The sequence below is a fragment of the Eleutherodactylus coqui genome, chromosome 12 (assembly GCF_035609145.1).
Source record: "Eleutherodactylus coqui strain aEleCoq1 chromosome 12, aEleCoq1.hap1, whole genome shotgun sequence".
NCBI lineage: Eukaryota > Metazoa > Chordata > Amphibia > Anura > Eleutherodactylidae > Eleutherodactylus > Eleutherodactylus coqui.
In genome coordinates, this window is record NC_089848.1 from 36,874,865 (window position 1) to 36,900,246 (window position 25,382).

Below are 25,382 nucleotides of genomic sequence, written 5' to 3' on the forward strand. Positions count from 1 at the left end.
TTTTAATTTGCTGGGCTCTATGGGCTTTTGTGCATGCGCGCCACATCAGCACATGCACAGAAGCCTGCGGCAGGTTCAGATCGCCTTAGGACATCACCGAGGACCGGAGCGAGTATTTTCAGCTGCCAATCCATGAGGGGAGCTGAAACTTTACCTTTTTTCACTTTCTGTTTAATTTTATGCGATTGGCGTTATCCATTGGATAATCGCAAAGCACAAACTTGCATTTTTGTGTGATGCGTTTTTAACATTAGAAAGTCCAATTGACATTTGCGTTACAAAAACACAGTGATATCGCGTGAAAAAAAGCGTGCCGGAGCCCTAACAGGGTACATATGGGTTTTTGATCACTTTATATATTTTGTTTTTTTGGGGAAGACAAAAACCCCACAATTCTGGCATTGCTTATAGTTTTTCTATTGATTTGAACGGCATTCACCATGCAGGATAAATAATTCCATGTTTGAACAGTTCAGACTATTAAAGACACGGCAATAGCAATGATGCTTTATGGGAAAAATGGAAAAAGTTTTTTCTTTACTTTTTAATGTGTTTTAGTCTTTATTTTATATTTTCACACACTGGCAACTTACTACAGGACTTTAATGAGACAACGAAGACCTAACACCTCCCACCGTGGTGCTGTAAAGGGGCTCCTCCATGCTCTAGAAAGATATTTGAGAGGGCAGCAAATAGTTAAAAATAACAAACTAAGCTTTACTTTAGGTATCCTCACACAGTGTGGCTGTCAGACGCATGAGCGACTCACAGCTGTGGCAGCGGCTATGAGTGATGGTCCTTTAAGTGAGTGAAGCCGGAGCGGGCCGGGGATCGGCTGCCCGCCTCCAATCATAGGAACAGGACTCGCTCATAGACTGAATATCTGCTGCTTACACTGAGCTGAAACGGAACAACTAGTGTCAACTGAGCAACTTCTGGCTCAGTGCCGTGTCAGAGGCCATGTGTACACGGGACAACAATTGCCTGAATTGCTGAGCGACTATTGACCTTTGTAAAGGTACGGTTACTGCCAGCACCTCTGCTGCCGTCCTTACTTGGCTATGCAGTGATGACATTCCATATATGTCACCACTACAACCAAAGTCAATAGAGCCCTGAGGGAACACCAGGAATAGTGGTGCTGGACTGGGGGGAGACTGGAGTGGTGAGTATACTTTAATTTGTTATGTAAACCCCTTAAGGACCAAGTGGAGTACATATACGAGCGCTTGGTCCTGGGCTTTAATCCTGGCCGATAGAAAAATATGACAATAAAATACTCTGCTCCGGCAATCAAGCAGGAGCAGGTCGGGTCCTCGGCTGTCAGACACAGCTGAGGACTTGGAGGAGAAGGGAAAAGCAGTTTTTAACTGCTCATGCCTTCTACTTTCCAGGCTCCATAGTACTCAATGACTGCAATGTAGTAAAGAGAGAAGGCAGAAATGTTAGCTCCACTATGTGACCCGGCGATCACATGACTGCCAGAAGCCCCCTGGCACAGCAGAGCTGCAGGGTCCTAGCAGACCAAGATCAACTCTGCTAGTGACTATTGTCACTACAGGGGGATCCTATGGATGCCCCAGCTACAGTGGAAAAGTATGAAATAAAAAAAAACAAAAAACAGACATTGTGGATAAGCCCCAAAGGCTTACAGGACGTCATGGGGGTATAGATGGTACAACTACACTTACAAAAATAAGTAAAAAAGAATAAAATAAAAATATACACATAAAAAAGAAAATGACCCAAAGCCGACGCCAACCAAAACAGTTGTCGTATGCGCCCTGTAATCCCAAACCATACATATTATATATCAAAACGTCCAAAACAAAATGAGGAACAAATTCCTGTACTTTATTTTAGCATAAATAAACTAGAAATAAAAAAACCTGTTTTGTTATCCTTAAAGGGGTTGTCCCGCGCCGAAACGGGTTTTTTTTTTTTCAACCCCCCCCCCGTTCGGCGCGAGACAACCCCGATGCAGGGACGTACAGAAAGCTTACCGGAGCGCTTACCTTAATCCCCACGCTCCGGTGACTTCTATACTTACCTGTGAAGATGGCCGCCGGAATCCTCTTCCTCCGTGGACCGCAGCTCTTCTGTGCGGTCCATTGCCGATTCCAGCCTCCTGATTGGCTGGAATCGGCACGTGACGGGGCGGAGCTACACGGAGCCGGCATCCTGCACGAAAGGCTCCATAGAAGAAAGCAGAAGACCCGGACTGCGCAAGCGCGGCTAATTTGGCCATCGGAGGGCGAAAATTAGTCGGCACCATGGAGACGAGGACGCCAGCAACGGAGCAGGTAAGTAAAAAACTTTTTATAACTTCTGTATGGCTCATAATTAATGCACAATGTATATTACAAAGTGCATTAATATGGCCATACAGAAGTGTATAGACCCACTTGCTGCCGTGGGACAACCCCTTTAATCTTTACCCTCAATAAAACAAAAGAAAAAATATGAAAAATCGCCCTATATGTCATGGAGAAAAAATGCAGCAAAAATAATTTTGGTAGCACCTCAGCCAATCACATTCAGCTCTTTCAGCAGGCGGGGATTTTAAATCCCCGTCTGCTGATAGATCAGCACCACAGTGCAGGGGACAGCAGGAGAAGACACGGCTGAGCCCCGGCAGCTGAAGGGAGGTGAGTATCTATTTTTTTGTTTTTTACAGCACTTTTACTGGATTTTCAGAGAAGGGCTTATATTTAAAGCCCTTCCTTGAAATCAATTGATGGGGTGCCAGCAGCAGAATTCTCTACCGCAGATGACATGTGTGACAGCTGTGGTAGAGAATTGAAGAATTCATCTGTCATAGATGTGGCAGGTGCAGCAGCAGGGAATTCTTTTTACTAGCGGGAATGAAGGAAACATCTGCCGCATGCTGCAGATGTGTTCTGCATCCCCGCAGGGGACACGGCAGCGGCAGACAGGTAAGTTTATTTTTCATTTATTTCTTTTTTTTTACACTAAAATTTTTGTTTTTCAGGGAAGGGCTTATATGTAAAGCCCTTCCCTGAAAAACAATGCAGGGGGCCGGAGACCATTGTTTTCAGCCGCTGCTCCATTGAAAACAATGCACGGACCTGCATTCACGCGTTTTTTTGCATGTACATGGTACATTAATAGGTAACTTACCTTTCCTGAAGATTGAATCCCTCTTATTATGCATAGATATACAGCTCCCCAGGCAGCTGCCAGAGATACCACCATCCACCACTGCAGATCTCCATTGGTTTTTATAGATGAAGTTATATTTAATGTTTTTCTATACCAAAAATAATTAACTGGGCCACTTTGGGCGCACTCCTCGTCGTCACCTAGAAGAATCAGTATCACACAGTTTAATTCTTCTCTTTCTTAAAGTTATGAATTTATTTATGGTATTATATATTCAATATATATGGGAGGTTTCACATTTTTCTACAACATACAGTTTAGTTAATTTGAGTGAACTGACATATATATTCACAAAACAATATCTATGGAGAAACATCTAGCCCAATGGCCCATGGCTCTATTTTCAGGGTTTGTGCTGTCTGCATATTCCATGGACAGTACATGGCCCACTACAACCCATAAGGTAATTCACATGAGCAATTTAAGACATGCAATGTGTATTGTGTGTGAGTAGATTGAACAGTTCTCAGATGGATGTCTGTGCTGTTCAATGTGAGTTGTGCTCAAGTTCTCCACGCACAACATGCATACCAAATATGGGATCGACAAGGAAACTGTTAGGTGGTTTCACAACTGGCTTAGTGATCGTACTCAGAGAGTGGTCATAAATGGCTGGACATCCAAGTGGAAGAATGTATCAAGTGGGGTACCACAAGGCTCTGTGCTGGGCCCAGTGTTGTTCAACATTTTTATAAATGATCTGGAGGACAGAGTTGATGGGAAACTGATCAAATTTGCCAACAACACAAAGCTAGGAGGGATAGCTAACACTAGGGAAGAGAGTGAGAGAGTATTCAAAAAGATCTAGAAAAGCTTGAACAGTGGGCAGCGACTAACAGAATGGTATTTAACAAGGAAAAATGCAAAGTCCTACATCTGGGCAAATGAAAAAAGCACATACAGAATGGGAGGGATTGGGCTAAGCAGCAGCACATGTGAAAAAGACTTGGGTATACTAATAGATCATAGACTGAACATGAGTCAACAATGTGATGCAGCAGCAAACAAGGCAAATACAATTCTGGGATGCATTAAGAGAAGCATAGAGTCTAGATCACGTAAGGTGACTACACCACTCTACTCTTCCTTAGTCAGTCCTCATCTGGAATAATGTGTCCAGTTCTCGGCACCTCAATTTCAAAAAGATACCGACAAACTGAAACAAGTTCAGAGAAGAGTTACCAAGATGGTGAGCGGTCTGCAAATCATGTCCTATGAGGAAGAGTTAAAAGATCTTGAAATGTTTAACTTGCAGAAGAGAAGGCTGAGAGGAGACTTAATAGCAGTCTACAAATATCTGAAGGGCTGTCACAGTGCAGAGGGATCAGCCCTATTCTCATCTGCACAAGGAAAGACTAGAAGCAATGGGATGAAACTGAAAGGGAGAAGCCACAAATTAGATATTAGACAGGGAGGGGGATCAATGAGTGGAACAGGTTACCACGGGAGGTGAGGAGTTCTCCTTCAATGGAAGTGTTCAAACAAAGGCTGGACAGATATCTGTCTGGCATGATTTAGTGAATCCTGCACTGAGCAGGGGGTTGGACCTGATGACCCTGGAGGTCCCTTCCAACTCTACCAGTCTAGGATTCTATCTTGGAGGATGGAATATGTTGCTACTACTGTACCTGTTATGTTTAAATTAGTATGACAATAACTCCAAGGAAGTGGGTCTTGAAACGAATTGAAAAAATACCAAAGAATCCAGGCGATAACTGTATTATAATATACTCCCACCAAAAAAGAAACAAGCAGTGAAACAATACCTGAAAAAAAGAAGATAAATATATTGGGAAAAGACTATGAAGTATGCAAGCAGTAAACAAAAGTGATATACAATCTGTGTATTCATCATTTGGGTGTGTAGGGTGTGTATAGGGTGTATAGGGTGTGTAGGTTGTGTAGAGGGTATGTATAGGGTGTGTAGGGTTTGTGTAGGGTGTGTATAGGGTGTGTATAGGGTGTATAGGGTGTGTAGGTTGTGTAGAGGGTGTGTATAGGGTGTGTGTAGGGTGTGTGTAGGGTGTGTATAGGGTGTGTATACAGTGTGCATAGGGTGTGTGCAGGGTGTGTATATGGTGTGTATAGAGTGTGTATAGGGTGTGTATAGGGTATGTAAGGTGTGTATAGAGTGTGTATAAGGTGTGTGTAGGGTGTGTATAGGGTATGTATTGGGGTGTGTAGGGTGTTTATAGGGTGTGTATAGTGTGTGTAGGGTGTGTATAGGTGTGTGTAGGGTGTGTATAGGGTGTATAGGGTGTGTAGGTTGTGTAGAGGGTATGTATAGGGTGTGTAGGTTGTGTAGAGGGTGTGTATAGGGTGTGTAGGGTTTGTGTAGGGTGTGTATAGGGTGTGTGTAGGGTATGTGTAGGGTGTGAGTAGGGTATGTATAGGGTGTGTGTAGGGTGTGTATAGGGTGTGTATACAGTGTGTATAGGGTATGTAAGGTGTGTATAGAGTGTGTATAAGGTGTGTGTAGGGTGTGTGTAGGGTGTGTATAGGGTGTGTGTAGGGTGTGTATAGGGTGTGTAGGGTGTGTATAGGTGTGTGTAGCGTGTTTATAGGGTGTGTATAGGGGTGTATAGGGTGTGTATAGGGTGTGTATAGTATGTGTAGGGTGTGTATAGGTGTGTGTAGAGTGTGTATAGGGTGTATAGGGGTGTATAGGGTGTGTATAGGGTGTGTAGGGTGTGTATTGGGCGTGTATAGGGGTGTATAGGGTGTGTATAGGATGTGTATAGGGTGTGTATTGGGTGTGTATAGGGGTGTATAGGGTGTGTATAGGATGTGTATAGGCTGTGTATAGGGGGTGTATAGGGTGTGTATTGGGTGTATAGGGTGTGTATAGGGTGTGTAGGGTGTGTATAGGGTGTGTATTGGGCGTGTATAGGGGTGTATAGGGTGTGTATAGGATGTGTATAGGGGGTGTATAGGGGTGTATAGGGTGTGTATTGGGTGTATAGGGCATGTATAGGGCGTGTAGGGTGTGTGTAGGGTATGTATAGGGTGTGTTTACATGAGTTCTTTTGTTCACAGTATTTGTGATGATTTTCCACAAAAAACAAATAAGAGAGAAATCTTGACTAGAATAAATCATATATTTACACCCTAGAGGTACCTTTAGATGGCACAACTACTGGGCGCACTGGTGCCTGACAGCCGTACCGGTGACTATCACACAGGGAAGATAATCATTCAAGTGAGCGGCGGCGGAGCAGGCCGAGGATTGTATGCCCGCCTCTATTCACAGTGAACAGGAGCTTCTGTTCACACGGCCCAACAGTCGCTCGTTTTTGTAGTTCTGCTAAAAACCAAGTGACTCCATTCGTTGCTCAGTGCCCTGTTGGCGACCGCTTGTAGACGGGACAATTACCACTCGAATGTGTGGTTTCCAGTGATAATGCGTGGGACAATAATCCCGTGTAATAGCAGCTTTACATGGGGCAGTTAGCGTCCAAATTATAGCGGGAAACAGCAAATTCAGGTGCTAATTGTTCTGTGGAGAAGCGGCCGCCGACTGGGCACTGAGCAACTAATCGCGCACTTGTTGGAGTCACTTAGTTTTTAGCAGAACTAAAGACCAAGAGCCTAGCAGGCCGTGTAAACAGGTAGTCATTCAGCTATGAATGACTACCTGTTTACATGTGAATGGAGGCTGGCGGGTCAGAACGATCTGCATCCGGCTCCGCCTCCATTCGTAGAGTGACTGTTGCTGCAGTGTAAAGCACAGCAACGATAGTTGGGCGGTAGTCTGTGAGACAGCTGGCAGGTGCTAATGGCTCAACAGTTGTCTCATGTAAACCTACCTTAAAGGTACGTTAAGAAATGCTAGAGTTTTCTCCCAGGGCCCACGAGCCTTCAGTTATTCCTGGATCGAACATTTTAGTCACAGTGGAAGTAATTGAGTGACTTCGACATTGGAACAATTAGCGGTCAGATTTATGTATCTCTTAAAAGGCAATGGTGCTCAAAAACTAAATCTCCCCAATATGTGGTAATCCAGACTGTTCACATGACATATACCCTACAATATCAGCACGGGTACTCCGTACAGAACTTCATGATGCCAAACAGATTATGATAAGAACTCATACCAACTCCTCCAAAATATGGGGAAATTGCAGTCCAGACTCCTATGCTTCCTCTTCTTAATCGTTGCCCAATTGCAAGTTCCAGATGAAATAGCGGGATTCCTTCCAGGATAAGTGCGATTCCATATGGAATTAGAAATGCCCCTGGGAAGAAAGGTATTCTTGTTAGATATTAGACAATAAATGTTGGGGTGCATCCGCACATAGCGGAAATGGTCCCCGTGTGAAAGAGGCCTAAAACAGATAACGAGGATTACTGTAGTAAAAGAAAGCCTCATAAAATCCTCAGCTATATACATGAAATAAAGTTTTAAATAAAAATAAAATAAATCTTGGTATTTGTATAGCACCAACTTATTACGCAGCGCTTTCAGGTAATTATTACTTATGACCGCCCACCAAGCTGGGTTCTCATTTTACTGACCTCAGAAGGATGGAAGGCTGAGTCAACCTTGAGCCAGCTACCTGAATCATCTGGGGATCGAACTTACAACCTTCAGGTCGTAGGCGAGAGCTTACACTCTGCACCACACGAGGCTCATTTTATTATCAAAACCTAAACTTTACACAGGAACAGGAAGTGGGGACATTTTTAAAGTTAGAAGTTAATATTGCAACATCACCATTAGCGACCTTCATTTCAAAGAGATGGCCGGGTCCAGCAGGATGGGCAGTAATGCGCCCAGGCTAATTACATTGGATCTTGTTCTGTGTCTATGTTTTTCTCTTGTGCAAAACATTTTAGTGGTTTCTTTAGTTTTTTTTTATGTGAAGCCTCGTGCAATTCTTTAGGCTATAGATGCAGAGAGCTGCTATGATGGGCAGTTGAAAGCTGATGCTTGGCGTTGTATAAGCAGACCATCGTATCCGGAATGGGATTCACTGACAAGTTTTTTATTGTATAATGATTCTGGTGTATTAACCTTTTTTAAATGGAGCAGAAGTAATACAGCTAAGTGCTATATATATATGTGAGTATCCATGGCTGTATTCTAAGTGTACTGCGTCATAAATGTGACTTGGGATCAGTGACGTTGGATTCAGGGATTTTGGAAGAGTCACTTGTATTCATTTACTGCTTATTAGCGATGAGCGAGCGTACTCATCCGAGCTTGATACTCATTCGAGTATTAGGGTGTTCGAGATGCTCGTTACTTGAGACGAGCACCACGCGGTGCTCGACTCCATTACCTTTCGCTCCCTGAGAAATTTGCACGCTTTTCTGGCCAATAGAAAGACAGGGAAGGCATTACAACTTCCCCCTGCGACGTTCAAGCCCTATCCCACCCCCCTGCAGTGAGTGGCTGGGGAGATCAGATGACACCTGAGTATTTAAATCTGCCCCGCCCACGGCTCGCCACAGATGCATGCTGAGAGAGATCAGGGAAAGTGCTGCTGATGCTGTTGCTGCTATAGGGAGAGTGCTAGGTGTTATATTTGTCTTGAAGAACCCCAATGGTCCTTCTTAGGGCCACATCTGACCGTGTGCAGTACTGTTGAGGCTGCTTTTAGCAGTGTTGCACAATTTATTTTTTTTTGGATATTGGGCGTGCAGAGCATTGCGTCCTCAGTCTGCAGTCATTTTACAGAGTATAGGGGCAGTACTGGTGAGGCAGGGATAGTGGTACAGGGAAAGAGGTATACTGGCTATATAGGCAGTGGGCTTTTTCCCAAAAAGTAGAAAAATATACTATATTTGGCCTGCCTGTGACTGTCTTCAGTTTACTGCGTGTCTGCTGGGGGTAGTATTCGGTGATTAATACCCAGCCTTGCGCATAATTGTTTCCTGGCTGCACTCGGCTTTCAGTAACCACAGTCATCCTCCAACAGGGAAATCGAAATACAGTGTATATCAGAGGCAGTGGGCTTTTTCCCAAAAAGTTTAAAAATATACTATATTTGGCCTGGCAGTGACGTCTTCAGTTTACGCCGTGTCTGCTGGGGGGAGTAGTCGCTGATTAATACCCAGCCTTGCGCATAATTGTTTCCTGGCTCTGCTGTGCGTTTCGTAAGCGAAGTCAGCCTCCAACAGGGAAATCGAAATACAGTGTATATCAGAGGCAGTGGGATTTTTCCCAAAAAGTTTAAAAATATACTATATTTGGCCAGGCAGTGACCGTCTTCAGTTTACGCCGTGTCTGCTGGGGGGAGTAGTTGCTGATTAATACCCAGCCTTGCGCATAATTGTTTCCTGGCTCTGCTGTGCGTTCCGTAAGCGAAGTCAGCCTCCAACCACAGGCCAATAAGCGGCACATTTAATTACAGTGTTCTGTTTCTGCTCTACTCGTAATACACCATGCTGAGGGGTAGGGGTAGGCCTAGAGGACGGGGGCGAGGACGCGGAGGCCCAAGTCAGGATGTGGGCACAGGCCGAGCTCCTCGTCCAGGTGTATCGCAGCCGACTGCTGCGGGATTAGGAGAGAGGCAAGTTTCTGGGGTCCCCAGATTCATCTCACAATTAATGGGTCCACGCGGTAGACCTTTATTAGAAACTGAGCAGTGTGAGCAGGTCCTGTCGTGGATGGCAGAAAGTGCATGCAGCAATCTATTGACCACCCAGTCTTCTACGCCGTCCACAGCTGCAACTCTGAATCCTCTGGCTGCTGCTCCTCCTTCCTCCCAGCCTCCTCACTCCATGAAAATGACACATTCTGAGGAGCAGGCAGACTCCCAGGAACTGTTCTCGGGACCCTGCCGAGATTGGGCAGCAATGGTTCCTCCCCCACCGGAGGAGTTTGTCGTGGCCGATGCCCAACCTTTGGAAAGTTCCCGGGGTCCGGGGGATGAGGCTGGGGACTTCCGGCAACTGTCTCAAGAGCTTTCAGTGGGTGAGGAGGACGATGACGATGAGACACAGTTGTCTATCAGTCAGGTAGTAGTAATTGGAGTAAGTCCGAGGGAGGAGCGCACAGAGGATTCGGAGGAAGAGCAGCTGGACGATGAGGTGACTGACCCCACCTGGTTTGCTAAGCCTACTGAGGACAGGTCTTCAGAGGGGGAGGCAAGTGCAGCAGCAAGGCAGGTTGGAAGAGGCAGTGCGGTGGCCAGGGGTAGAGGCAGGGCCAGACCGAATAATCCACCAACTGTTTCCCAAAGCGCCCCCTCGCGCCATGCCACCCTGCAGAGGCCGAGGTGGTCAAAGATGTGGCAGTTTTTCACTGAGAGTGCAGACGACCGACGAACTGTGGTGTGCAAGGTTTGTCGCGCCAAGATCAGCCGGGGAGCCACCACCACCAGCCTCACCACCACCAGCATGCGCAGGCATATGATGGCCAAGCACCCTACAAGGTGGGACGAAGGCCGTTCACCGCCTCCGGTTTGCACCACTGCCTCTCCCCCTGTGCCCCAACCTGCCACTGAGATCCAACCCCCCTCTCAGGACACAGGCACGACCGTCTCCCGGCCTGCACCCACACGCTCACCTCCGCTGTCCTCGGCCCCATCCAGCAATGTCTCTCAGCGCACCGTCCAGCCGTCTCTAGCGCAACTGTTTGAGCGCAAGCGCAAGTACGCTGCCACGCACCCGCACGCTCAAGCGTTAAACGTGCACATAGCCAAATTGATCAGCCTGGAGATGCTGCCGTATAGGCTTGTGGAAATGGAGGCTTTCAAAAACATGATGGCGGCGGCGGCCCCGCGCTACTCGGTTCCCAGTCGCCACTACTTTTCCCGATGTGCCGTCCCAGCCCTGCACGACTACGTCTCCCGCAACATTGTACGCGCCCTCACCAACACGGTTACTGCCAAGGTCCACTTAACAACAGACACGTGGACAAGCACAGGCGGGCAGGGCCACTATATCTCCCTGACGGCACATTGGGTGAATTTAGTGGAGGCTGGGACTGAGTCAGAGCCTGGGACCGCTCACGTCCTACCCACCCCCAGAATTGCGGGCCCCAGCTCGGTGCTGGTATCTGCGGCGGTGTATGCTTCCTCCACTAAACCACCCTCCTCCTACGCAACCTCTGTCTCACAATCAAGATGTGTCAGCAGCAGCACGTCGCCAGCAGTCGGTGTCGCGCGGCATGGCAGCACAGCGGTGGCCAAGCGACAGCAGGCTGTGGTGAAACTACTCAGCTCAGGAGAGAAGAGGCCCACGGCCCACGAACTGCTGCAGGGTCTGACAGAGCAGACCGACCGCTGGCTTTCGCCGCTGAGCCTCCAACCGGGCATGGTCGTGTGTAACAACGGCTGTAACCTGGTGACGGCTCTGCAGCTCGGCAGCCTCACGCACGTGCCATGCCTGGCCCACGTCTTTAATTTGGTGGTTCAGCTGTTTCTGAAAAGCTAGCCACGCTTGTCCGACCTGCTCGGAAAGGTGCGCCGGCTCAGCGCACATTTCCGCAGGTCCAACACGGACGCTGCCACCCTGCGGACCCTGCAACATTGGTTTAATCTGCCAGTGTACCGACTGCTGTGCGACGTGCCCACATGGTGGAACTCTACGCTCCACATGTTGGCCAGGCTCTATGAGCAGCGTAGAGCTATAGTGGAATACCAACTCCAACATGGGCGGCGTGGTGGGAGTCAGCCTCCTCAATTCTTTACAGAAGAGTGGCCTGGTTGGCAGACATCTGCCAGGTCCTTGGAAACTTTGAGGAGTCTACCCAGATGGTGAGCGGCGATGCTGCAATCATTAGCGTCACCATTCAACTCTTGAGAAGTTCCCTGCAAAGCATAAAAGCAGATGCTTTGCACTCGGAAACGGGGGCGGGGGAAGACAGTATGTCGCTGGATAGTCAGAGCACCCTCATGTCTATATCTCAGCGCGTTGAGGAGGAGGAGGAGGAGGGGAGGAGCATGAGGAGGAGGGGGAAGAGACAGCCGGGCCCACTGCTGAGGGTACCCATGTTGCTTGCCTGTCATCCTTTCAGCGTGTATGGCCTGAGGAGGAGGAGGAGGATCCTGAAAGTGATCTTCCTAGTGAGGACAACCATGTGTTGCGTACAGGTACCCTGGCACACATGGCTGACTTCATGTTAGGATGCCTTTCTCGTGACCCACGCGTTACACGCATTCTGGCCGCTACGGATTACTGGGTGTACACACTGCTCGACCCACGGTATAAGGAGAACCTTTCCACTCTCATACCCGAAGAGGAAAGGGGTTCGAGAGTGATGCTATACCACAGGACCCTGGCGGACAAACTGATGGTAAAATTCCCATCCGACAGTGCTAGTGGCAGAAGGCGCAGTTCCGAGGGCCAGGTAGCAGGGGAGGCGCGGAGATCAGGCAGCATGTACAGCGCAGGCAGGGGAACACTCTCCAAGGCATTTGACAGCTTTATGGCTCCCCAGCAAGACTGTGTCACCGCTCCCCAGTCAAGGCTGAGTCGGCGGGAGCACTGTGAAAGGATGGTGAGGGAATACGTAGCCGATCGCACGACCGGACTCCGTGACGCCTCTGCTCCGTACAACTACTGGGTGTGGAAGCTGGACACGTGGCCTGAACTCGCGCTGCATGCCTTGGAGGTGCTTGCTTGCCCTGCAGCTAGCGTCTTGTCAGAGAGGGTGTTTAGTGCGGCTGGGGGAATCATCACGGATAAGCGTACCCGCCTGTCAACTGACAGTGCCAACAGGCTTACACTGATAAAGATGAACAAAGCCTGGATTTCCCCAGACTTCTCTTCTCCACCAGCGGACAGCAGCGGTACCTAAACAATACGTAGGCTGCACCCGCGGATGGAAGCATCGTTCTCTATCACCATCAAAAACGTGGACCTTTTAGCTTCATCAATCTGTGTATTATATTCATCCTCCTCCTCCTGCTCCTCCTCCTGAAACCTCACGTAATCACGCCGAACGGGCAATTTTTCTTAGGCCCACAAGGCTCAGTCATATTACTTTTGTAAACAATGCTTATACGTTTCAATTCTCATTAAAGCGTTGAAACTTGCACCTGAACCAATTTTTATTTTAACTGGGCTGCCTCTAGGCCTAGTTATAAATTAAGCCACAGTAACCAAAGCGATTAATGGGTTTCACCTGCCCTCTTGGTTGGGCATGGGCAATTTTTCTGAGGTACATTAGTACTGTTGGTACACCAATTTTTTTGGGCCCTCGCCTACAGTGTAATCCTAGTAATTTTTATGGGCTTCGCCTGCACTCATGGTACAGCCAGGTGTGTGAGGTTGGCCTACACTTTTGCTACATAAATGTAACTGGGGCCTTGTCTATACTGCAACTACTGAAATGTGAAAGAGACTGTTATCTCCCTAAACTGCTGCAACGGGAATGTTACTGTGGCCTGTCTTGTCTACTACTACTACTTAAATGGAACTAAGACTGTGCTCCCCCTATACTGCTGTTTCAGAATTGTTACTGGGGCCTGTCTTGAGTGCTACTATTACTGAAATGGAACTAAGACTGTGCTCCCCCTATACTGCTTCTTCGGAATTGTTACTGGGGCCTGTCTTGAGTGCTACTATTACTGAAATGGAACTAAGACTGTGCTCCTCCTATACTGCTGCTTCGGAATTGTTACTGGGGCATGTCTTGAATGCTACTATTACTGAAATGGAACTAAGACTGTGCTCCCCCTATACTGCTTCTTCGGAATTGTTACTGGGGCCTGTCTTGAGTGCTACTATTTCTGAAATGGAACTAAGACTGCGCTCCCCCTATACTGCTGCTTCGGAATTGTTACTGGGGCCTGTCTGGACTGCTACTACTACTGAAATGGAACTAATACTGTGCTCCCCCTATAATGCTGCTAGTGATATGTTACTGGGGCCTGTCCCTTATGCTACCGCTGAAATGTTACTAATTCTGGGCTCTGCCTATACCGCTGCTAATGCTATGTCACTGGGGTGTGGAAACGGAGGCTTCCCAAAGACATGATGGCGGCGAGGCCATTTCCCACCAACGCGGTTACTGTTAAGGTGCATATAACCACGGACACGTGGAGAGGACACGTAGTGCCTCAAAAACATCCCCCTCCTCCTCCAACAATGAAAACATTCTTGGCAAATACTTTTGCATTGGTCCGTCTGGTGGCAGTCCAAGAATTTCACCTTTAACGACACAACAAGAGAGCCCCCCACCATCCCCCCGCCACGGCCCACTTAATCCTGGCCACATTCCGAAAACCATCTAAATAAAACCGCGCTACTAGGTCCGCAGTCGCAACCACATTCCCACCAACGCGGTTACTGTTAAGGTGTTACCAGTCTGACTGGGGCATGCACTGTGGGCCGAAGACCACCTGTATTGTATCTAACGTTAGCTCTGCTGTCCAGGGCACTGCAATGGGATTTGTTTATGTACCGCCGGTGGGTTCCAGGGAGCCACCCATGCTTTGGGTCCACACGGACTTCACATTAGGGATTTGTACCTGCCTGTGTCTATGTATTAAAAACCCCGGTCAGACTGGGGCATGCATTGTGGGCCGAAGCCCACCTGCATTTAATCTGACGTCACCTCAGCTGTGCTGGGCAATGCAATGGGATTTATTTTCTGTAACGCCGGTGGCTTCCTGGGACCCACCCATGCTGTTGGTCCACACGGAGTTGTACCTGCCTGTGTCTACTTATAAAGAACCCCGGTCGGACTGGGGCATGCAGTGTGGGCCAAAGCCTAGCTGTATTTAATCTGACTAATGTCTGACTAGCTCTGACTAATGTCTGACTAATCTGACTAGCTCTACTATCCGGGGCACTGCATTGGGACAAACTACAGGATCAATACAATAATGAGACGTGCACTGCTACGCTAGCATTGGAGTCCGCTGTAGGCACGCGATTGCTGAGGGTTTGTGCAGAGACCTATGTCCTGGGTGCAGTGAAAGTCCGCTTCCAGCCTAGGATTGCTAAGGCTGTGGGCTGAGGCCTATGTCGTGGGCGCGGTGCAAGTCTGCCATGTTTGGCCGTTCAGATCAATTTTTTGTTCATGTATTGGGTTTCCTAGGACCCACCTATGCTGTTGGTGCAAACTTAGTTCCCATTGCGGTGTTTGACCTGTCTGGCACAAAGGCACTGACTGACTTGGGTAGGGGGCAGAGCGCTGATGGCTTTCCCCTTGCAGTGTGGATTGAGCTATGCGACACCTTGACAGAATGAATACTGTGTGGCACATGGATTCCCCATTGCTATGCCCATGTTTGCAGCTCCTGACGGAGGTGGCACAGGATTGGAGTTCTCATTGCTTCTGTACAGCATTGTGGGCTATCGCCCCGCCCCTTTAAAAGAGGGTCGCTGCCTGGCCCTGCCAACCCTCTGCAGTGTGTGCCTCCGGTTCCTCCTCATGGCAGACGCACTTATAAATAGACATGAGGGTGGTGTGTCTATGAGGCCAGCGTGTGGCATGAGGGCAGCTGAAGGCTGCGCAGGGACACTTTGGTGTGCGCTGTGGACACTGGGTCGTGCGGGGGGGTTGGGCAGCATGTAACCCAGGAGAAGTGGCAGCGGAGTGTCATGCAGGCAGTAATTGTGCTTTGTTGGAGGTAGTGTGGTGCTTAGCTAAGGTATGCCTTGCTAATGAGGGTTTTTCAGAAGTAAAAATTGTTGGTAGGGGGCACTCTTGCCGCTATTGTGGCTTAATAGTGGGACCTGGGAACTTGAGATGCAGCCCAACATGTAGCCCCTCGTCTGCCCTATCCGTTTCTGTGTCGTTCCCATCACTTTCTTGAATTTCCCAGATTTTCACAAATGAAAACCTTAGCGAGCATCGGCGATATACAAAAATGCTTGAGTCACCCATTGACTTCAATGGGGTTCATTACTCAAAACGAACCCTCGAGCATCGCGGAAAGTTCGACTCGAGTAACGAGCACCCGAGCATTTTGGTGCTCGCTCATCTCTATTGCTTATCTGTTTGAATTTTGGCATCTACTACTTTTATCTAATCTATCTGTACGGTCCCCATTTACAATGTGCCCCATGACTGACAATGCCATCCCGGGTACATCTTGTGCCATGTATGCGGTCCTTGATCAGTCGTTCGAGGGTGCATACTATTGTACAAAATGTGAGCATGTTGCGCATTTGGAAGCCCAGATCCTGGATCTAATTGTGTGGCTTGCAACACTGAGATCCATTGGTACCATGGAAAGGAGTTTGCTGCTCACTGAGCAGGCATTCAGTAACATCGTATGTAAGGCCAAAAAAAGACATATATCCATCCAGTTCAGCCTATTACCCACCTCCCCACCCCCAATGTTGATCCAGAGGAAGGCAGAAAAACCCAATGAGGAAGAAGCCAATTTTCCACATTTAAGGGAAAAAAATCTTTCCCAACTCCAACCTGGCAATCGCAATAATCCCTGGATCATTATACCCTTCTGACGTAATAATTGATATAACATCTAATATTGTAACACTTAAGAAAGACATCCAAGCCCCTCTCGAACTCTTTTATCTAATTCTCGATCAATAAACAGCAAAGTTGGCAGATGAGGGGGATACTATTACAAGATTAGCACTGCTGCAGCACTTCATGGCCACTGACCGCGATGGGGATGTCTGTTCTAGTCAAAAGGGGAATGGGAGTGCAGGGCAGGCTAAACAGGTCCTGGTAGTGAGAGACTCAAGTATTAGGGGGGCATACATGGCAATCTGACACAAAGACTGGGATCATCGAACGATGTGTTCTCTTCCTGAAGATTGAGTTTGACATTGTGGATTGAGTTGAGATTACTGGGAGGGGCTGGTGAGGGTCTTGCAGTCATGGTATACATTGGCACCAATGATAAAGTTAGAGATAGGTGGGGGTCCTTAAAACAATTTCAGCGAATTAGGATGAAAGCTTAGGGCAAAGACCCCCAAATCCAGAGAGACAGAGTGGAAGATAGTGTAAACAGTGACCTGGGACTAAGAAATGAGAATGGGGGTACAGCAGTGGGAGGGGTTAGTACAGTTAGAACTGGCAGGAGAGTTAATAGAGACACTGTTAAAATAAAAAGTAACCAAAATCTTCTAAAACTGTATGGTGACTAATGCTAGAAGTATGTCCAATAAGGGGACTAATCTTAGAAGTATGTCCAATAGAGGAGTAATGCTATAAGTCTGACCAATAAGGTGACTAATGCTAGGAGTCTGACCAATGAGGTTGGTGAACTGGAAGTAATAATATCTGAGGAAAACTATAACATAGTGGGAATAACTGAGACCTGGTTGAATGAAAGCTGTAACTGGGAAGTGAACTTACAGTTTGTTCAGAAGGGACCATAAAAATTGAAAGGGGCAGGGGTTTGTCTTTATGTAAAGTCCTGTTTAAAGCCTACACTACGGGAAAATATATGTGAGGGAGATGAACATATGGAGTCTCTCTAAGTATAGATACATGGTAGAAAAAACAATAATACAATCCTGATGGGGGTTTTCTATGGGCCATCAAACATAACAGAAGCTACTGAAATGTATTAATGAAGGAAATAGATGAAGTGGGAAAATCACAATGAGGTAATTATTATGGAGACTTTAACTATTGGGATGGGAAGCTGAAGCCTGTGGATCTCATAAAGGTAACAAGTTTCTGCAAATAACTACCTTTCCCAACATGTACAGGACCCAATTAGAGGGACCGCCATTTTGAACTCAATATTAACCAATAGAAATAATGACCATAATATAATAAATTTCCACTTGTCTTTCAAAAGGGCTACAAAAAAAAAGCTAAACTTTGAGAAGGTCAAGTTCAATCAGCTCAGAGATGCCCTTAACCTTATTGACTGAGACAATGCCCTCAGAAATAAGAGTAGAGACAAAAAATGGTAAATGTACATACGCTAAAGGAATAAAATGGATAGGAAAAGGGGGAACCAATGTGGCTTAATAAAGGGGGCAAAAAACAGCTAAAGGAAAGTGTTTAAACTTTGAAAACAAGAAGGCAGCAAAAAGGAACTAAAAACCTACAAGGAAACAAATTACCATATATACTCGAGTATAAGCCTAGTTTTTCAGCACATTTTTTATAAGCCCCTCAGCTTATACTCGAGTAAGGTAAAAAAAAAAAACAACAAAAAACCCACAATACTCACCTCCCAGCCTGCACCTGTGCTCCCCGCGCGATGGTCTCCCGGCAGTGCGGCAAGCTGCTTGAGAATTCTTCCCGCTGTCATTTCCCTGCTCAGCTTTGAATTCCCCCGTCGTAAGCGCTGTGATTGGATCGAGCGCTATCCAATCACAGCCGGCGCTCGATCATTCAGAGCCATTCAGTGGATGACATCACTGAATGGCTGTGATTGGTTTATCGAGCGCCGGCTGTGCTTGGCTGGTGCTCGATCCAATCACAGCGCTTACTTACACAGCTCTGACAGCGGGGAATTGAAAACCGAGCCAGGAAGATGACAGCTGGGAGAATTCTCAAGCAGCTTGCCACACTGCCGGGGAGACCATTGCTCCGGGGACACAGACGCCAGCTGGGAGGTGAGAGTTACATTTTTACTTTACCTAGTATATACTCGAGTATAGCTTGGCTTATACTCGAGTCAATAAGTTTTACCAGTTTTTTGTGGTGAAACTTATTGTCTCGGCTTATACTTGGGTCGGCTAATACTCGAGTATATACGGTATATAAAAAGCAAATAAAAGCAGCAAAGATGGAGACAATGAGACTTCTTGCCAAGGAGAGTAATACTAACCCATAACTGTTATTCAATTATATAAATAGTAAAACGATAAATACTGAAAGTGTTGGCCCTTTAATAAAAAATGTAGATAAAGTTGTAGAGGGTAATGAGGTGAAAGCAAATCTACTAGTTATTTCTCCAGTATATTCACAGAGGAAAATGAAATGTCAGATGAGATGCAGAGTGATAAAGTAAACTCTCCACTAAATGTCACCAGTCTAACCCAGGAAGAAGTGCAGAGCTGCCTTAAAAAGATTAAAATAGACAAATTGCTGAGTTCCGATGGCATACACCTTCGGGTTCTGAGAGAATTAAGTAATGTGATAGACTAAGGGCTTAGTCACATGGACGCATCGGCGCTCGTGTTACTGCAGGAAGGAGACGACCGCATTTCAGGATGGACGTCTCTCTTCAGCGCCGGAGAAAAGAACATGTGACCGGCTTCATTGCCGGTCATGTGTTCTTTCTTCAGCACTGCGGGGAGTCATCTGTCCTGAAGTACGGCCGTCTTCTTCCTGCAGTAAGGGCACAGTCACACGGGCGCATCGGCGCCCGTGTACGGGTGCCGATGCGCCCGTGTGACTAAACCCTGACTGTTGTTTCTTATATTTAAAGACTCCAGTGGAACAGGTCTGTTCCACTGGATTGGCGCATTGTCAATTTGGTGGCAATATTCAAAGAGGGGTCAAAAAGTGAACCTGGAACCTACAGGTTGGTAAGTCTTACTTCTATTGTGGGTAAAATGTTTGAAGGGTTTCTAAGAGATGCCAGCCAGGAGAACCTTTTAGGAATATAACTGTATAATTCCATATCAGCATGGATTTATAGGGTGATCTTCTACGAGGGGGTAAGTTCTAGACTGGACAGGGGAGTTACTGGATCTTGTGTATTTGGACTTTTCTAAAGTGTTTGATACTGTGCCGCATAAAAGGTTGGTATATAAAATGAGAATGCTCAGTCTGGGTGAGAATGTGTGTAAGAGATCAAGTAGCTGGCTTGGTAATAGAAAGCAGAGGAGGGTTAGTAAAGGTACATACTCTGATTGTCTCACAGTTACTAGTGCGGTTCCCCAGGGATCATCACTGGAGGGGTCACCGTTACTAGTGGGTTACCACAGGGGCTAGTGTTGGGCTCTATTTCTTTTAATATATTTATTAATAAAATGTTAGAAGCATTGCACAGTAAAATATCAATGCAGATGATCCAAAACTATGGAAAGTAATTAACACAAGAGAGGAAACAAGTTGGTTGCAAGAGGATCTGGATAAAATGGAGGTTGGGCAGAAAAGTTGCAAATGTGGTTTAACAATGATAAATGTAAGTTTATGCACACTGGCAGAGGAAATACATGTCACCATTACAGACTAAATGGGAAACCACCGAGTATTACTGACATGGAAAATTACTTGGGGATTATAGTTAACTGTAAGCTTAACTGGAGCAACCAGTGCCAGGCAGCTGCTGCCAAGGCAAATAGGATCATTGAGGTGGATCAAAACATGGCTAGGGGCGCATGACGAGAACATTGTTTTTCCTCTGTACAAGTCACTGGTCAGACCACACATGGAATATTGTGGACAGTTTTGCACATCAGTACTCCAAAAGGACTTACCAGCCCTTGAGTGGGTACAAAGGCAGGCAACTAAAGTAATAAACGAAGAGGATGGACTAAAACAATGGTATGAGATACTTTGTCAAATGCTTTACTAAAGTCAAGATGTACTATACCGCGTTTCCCTGAAATCAGGGATCCTATTATAGAAGGAAATTAGATTCATCTGGCATGACTTGTTTGTTACAAACCCATGTTGGCTCTGGTTAATTACTCCATTTTTATCCAAGTACTTGCATACATGCTGTTTAATAATTTGTTCAAAGATCTTTCCCGGTATAGAAGTCAGGCTCACAGGCCTGTAGTTTCCTGGATCCACCTTCTTGCCATTTTTGGAGATAGGGACAACATTTGCCCTTTTCCAATCTTCTGGAACTTCTCCTGTTCTCCAGGAATTTGCAAAGATTAGGGCGAGTGGTTCAGCAATTACCTCCGCTGCTTCCTTCAGTATCCTAGGATGTAATTCACCTGGATCTGGAGACTTGACTTAATTTAAGTTAGTTAAGTGTTCCCTCACCATCTCTCTAGATTTAGATGTTCTCCGAGCAGCTGGACCTAGCTAAAAACAGGAATCATCCCATTCACAGTGACTCTTTACTACTCCCAGAATGCAGCTGAAATAAGCAAATTATCTTTATTTAGAGTCCTTCTTCCCAGTTGTCATTATTTTCAAGAAAGAAATATTTAAAATATTGTGTCCGTGCTCCAAAGACGAGATTTAGAGATAGTAATAAAATATATGGATATAGAGTACCAGAATAAATTAGTTCTAGATTGAATGATATAGATATCCAGGTAAAATATGGCAAGGACTCACCTGGTATGGAGCCTGTCATTTCTGACCAGGCTCCACACCTATGGTCCAGGGTCGCAGTCTGTAATCTGTAAGATGCATATTACTCCATTAGAGCAATTTTATACTCTTAAAAGAAAGGAAATGTATTGGATCTATATGTTGGACACCCTACAACCTAGAGGGCTAAATGAAGTCTTGGAGAATGATCAAATACGGGCACTTTTAGATAACTAGATTACCTAGTAACATATTTATTTACTTTTTGGACACCCCTGAATTCTATGGTATTTCCCCAGTTGTTTAATACCTAAATATATAATATTATCAATTCTATATATATATATATAGATATATTAAAGTCTTGGTTTATATTATTTGATCTTCAGATATCGTACTGATATATATGCATAGATGTTTACAAAATGTGAGAATAGACAGACGTTCGCTTATCATAACTTGAATATAATATAGGTAAAGAGAAAACATATGTAACAAAAAAAGGAACTTGTAGATCAGGTCATCAAACCAAAACACAAAATTGCATACTTAGAATAGTTCAAGTAAGAACCAAATTGGCGTATGGCTGAAAATTGCTATGAATCCAGATTTCCCAATCTTTCATGTATTTCCCCTTTTTATTGGAAGCGCAGGAATTCATATACTCGAACCAGCTATTACTATTCACGTCCGTAATAATCTCAGTAATGGATGGGGTAGATTTAGCGTTCCAAAATCTGACGATAGATATCCTGGTGGTTATCATAATATGTAGCATTGGGGTAGGTATGTTGTACTAATTGTGTTTTTAAATCATATTTCTTTGATTGAATAGAAATATATATTTTTTTTATGGATGACCGATTTATATATACAGTTTTAGAAAAACTATATATATATATTCCCTTAGTGATAAGGAAGAATGCATTTTATTAATTACAGCGAGCTGTAGGAACGATCCTATTAAACACTGCATGGAATGAATAGAATCTCCGCACTATACTGATATAGATAGGAACTAATATGGCGTTTGTTTGAAACGCATATGACCTGCAACGACCATCACGACGCACGCGGGAAATGGACCGCAAATGGAACGCATAACGTTCTGTGCATCCCACTGACCTCACGAAGCCCCGTGGCGTCATCCGAATGAGATAGACCAACATGAAGACGCTGTGTTATAAAAGTGAGGAGACTTCTAAGTGTTACTAGGCTTGAAAAAGGTGTACAGAGCAGCCCGAAACGCGCTGCTGTTATCGCTATACCTGTGTATGTACTGCTTGTATTGTCAAATATATAATTTTGGATGCAGATCGCCTGCCATTTGATTCCCCTGTTACGTTTGGCTGACCTGGACTTGGGGGGGAGTTGGCATATATCCACCCCTCCCCAAGTGAAGTAAGTCCTCTTTTATAAGTGTCGCAGGAAAACCTTTTATCCTTCCTATTTTCAAGAACTGCGATTATTTGCAAGAAGGATTTGTAAGGGGAAAAAAGTGGCGATTCAGCAGAAGTGAGTCACTGAACAGAAGGAAACTACAGGAGCGATAAACGCTATTTTATTGCCCTCTTACCCCTTGAGGCCGCTCTCCCACATGAGTTCACAAAACGCGCATTCAAAACCACAGCGCTTATCTGCGATTTAGAGCAGCATTATTGCACGCATTTCACAGCGCTTGATGGTGTTTTTTAATGTCCCCCATCAGTGTAATGTGTGATGAATAGAAATGAGCGAACGTGTCCGTTTAGAGCAATTACTGGATCGAGCATCGCTTTTTTTGAGTAACTGCCTACTCGGGGGAAAAGATTCGGGGGCGCCTGGGGTGAGCAAGGGGTTGCGGGGGGGGGGGGGGGGGAGAGAGCTCCTCCCTGTTCCCCCTGCTACCCACCACTTCACCCTGCCGCCCTCTGAATCTTTTCACCCGAGTAGGCAGACGCTCGAAAAAAGCGATACTCATTCCAGTAATTGCTCTAAACGAGCACGTTCGCTCATCTCTAGTGATGAAGTGTGGTAAAAAATGTGAAAGCGCAAGAAAATAAAACAGACAATGCTTGAAAATCACGGTGTTTTTAATGTGGCATTCGAGTGCAGGTCTACGGGGCCCCATTGAAATCAATGTGAGAGCGGCCAACCCACTGATTCATATGTAATTGGAAGGAAACCCTGCCTGTACACGCACACGAGGATCTGATTGCATCAGGCTGTTCTGATTCTCTATCGCAGGTTCAGCCCAAAATCTGATAAAAAGCTCTGTATGCTACTCTATTTTGTGTGGTACGTTGCCGTCCGCCATGATGGAAACCCAACAGACTCCATTATAATTAGTGAAGTCTGTCAGTCACCATTTATGTCTTTGGTGTGCCAGATCTAGCGCTTCTGTGATTTTCCTATGATGGAGCTGAACAATGAAAGCTGATAGTGTATATGTGAACAGAGCCCTAGTCATATGAAATGAAGGCAGATTGGTCACAATACAAACCTCATACAAAATCACAATTTCATGTAAAGACCGCACTGGGTATTGGGATATATTGTCTATGCGTAAAAAAAGAAGAATATGGCTGGCAATACGTCTCAAATAATAGTAAATATAACGCGGGAACATGAAACATGCTTTCAGCTATTTAGTATCAGCTCATATTATTGAGCTCACTTACCTCCTCCATAGGTCTGACATAAGTAAGGAAATCTCCATACATTTCCTAAACCCACTGCAAATCCAATACACGTCAACAAGTACTGGACCTTATTGTCCCATTTTGGCCTCTCCCGGTCATTACTAGCCATGGTTCTATGAGACAAATGTCTCTCGTGTCGGACAGGTTTGTGGAAATGCCTTTGACCACTCCGACCAACCTTAATATGTACCTCATTTCAGTGATCAGCTGGGCTTAACATAACAAGTGAGAGGAAAGAATGTATCTCCTGAATGACAATGAGGTTTTCTTTTACCATTAGCCAAGAGCAATAGGTGGACAGGTAAGTTAAACCGTAACTAATATTAAAGGATTTTCTGTGTTTGTCTTGATGACAAATAATATGCATCATCGGGAAAATGTTCATTGCCTTCCTTGTCCGGTAGAATTTATTCAGCTCTAACTGATAGGACGGATTTTCTGATTTCATTTTTATTCAAGTAATTTATTGAGTATTCCAGCTGGATATCTATCCGTACTCTTAGTGTTCCGCATGGTGCTGAATCTACCCGGTTGCTATTTTTCTCTAGGAGGCAGGGTGAGAGGAACGGCTGGTGTTGGCCATTCTGGAAGTGCAGTCATGGGCAACTCAAATTTGGCCAGGAACTTGGGCCAATCCCCTAAGGTCTTGAAGATAGCAGATCTACTGGTCACGTCTGGCCCCGAGTTGGAGGGGGTACCCCCACTGGTAAGGTATCTCTTTCTCCTTCAAGTCCACAAGCAGTGGAAGGAGAACTCTGTGGAGCTGGAGAGTCTGTCTGGAAAGGTCAGGAGTGACAGTGAGCATTGTGTTCTTAAACATGATAGGGCCCTTGTCTTGGGTCATCTTTAAAATAGCATATTTTCCTCTACTGAAATGGATCTGACAAATTATATTCCAGGAAAAAGAGGTTTTGATCCCAGAGATCTGCGTATCCTGTCTATTTCAACCAGTTTTTCTTCCAGCTATTGTAGTAATTCACCAAAGCATTTTTGTGCCTATTGCTCTAAGTTCGCTGGCTCAAGCTTCTCAATCAGCCCCCGGATGCGAATATATAACATAATATATGTTATATAATATATTATGTAATGTTTACAATATATAATATTTATTGCACCTATGGCGGGTCTCTATATCATATGGATAGGTCAATCTATTGTAAATCTGGTTTGAATATTTTTGCAAAACAGTCTGATGTATGTTGATTTGGTCAAGGATTTGTTCCTGTGCACACACAACCTCTGCTAAACATTGGCCAACATGTTGTATCTCTCTTTGCTGGGACTCCATAGCCTGCTTATGGGATGTTTCTAAATGAACTGTCCATTTCTGCTTTAGAAGTAATAGCTCTAAGAGGGCTTTCCAATCCCAATAATCTACTTCATCAGAGGTGACAAAGGGGTGCTGATAAATTTTGAGCCTTACCCAGAAAAAATTGAGCTAGGAAGTTGAAACTGCT

At 45.6% G+C, this 25,382-nt stretch overlaps 1 protein-coding gene across 1 annotated transcript in view; it reads right to left on the reverse strand.

Annotated features, from left to right (window-relative positions):
- Positions 1-24,034, reverse strand: part of LOC136586550 (sodium-dependent neutral amino acid transporter B(0)AT3-like) — a 77,855-nt gene extending 53,821 nt beyond the window's left edge. The window contains exons 1-4 of the mRNA XM_066584686.1: positions 23,905-24,034; positions 7,278-7,418; positions 4,812-4,949; positions 3,142-3,323 (exon numbers count right to left, since the gene is read on the reverse strand). Of these exons, the coding sequence (XP_066440783.1) occupies positions 3,142-3,323; positions 4,812-4,949; positions 7,278-7,418; positions 23,905-24,034 (591 nt within the window). The remainder of the gene's footprint in view (positions 1-3,141; positions 3,324-4,811; positions 4,950-7,277; positions 7,419-23,904) is intronic.
- Positions 24,035-25,382: the final 1,348 nt, after the last annotated feature.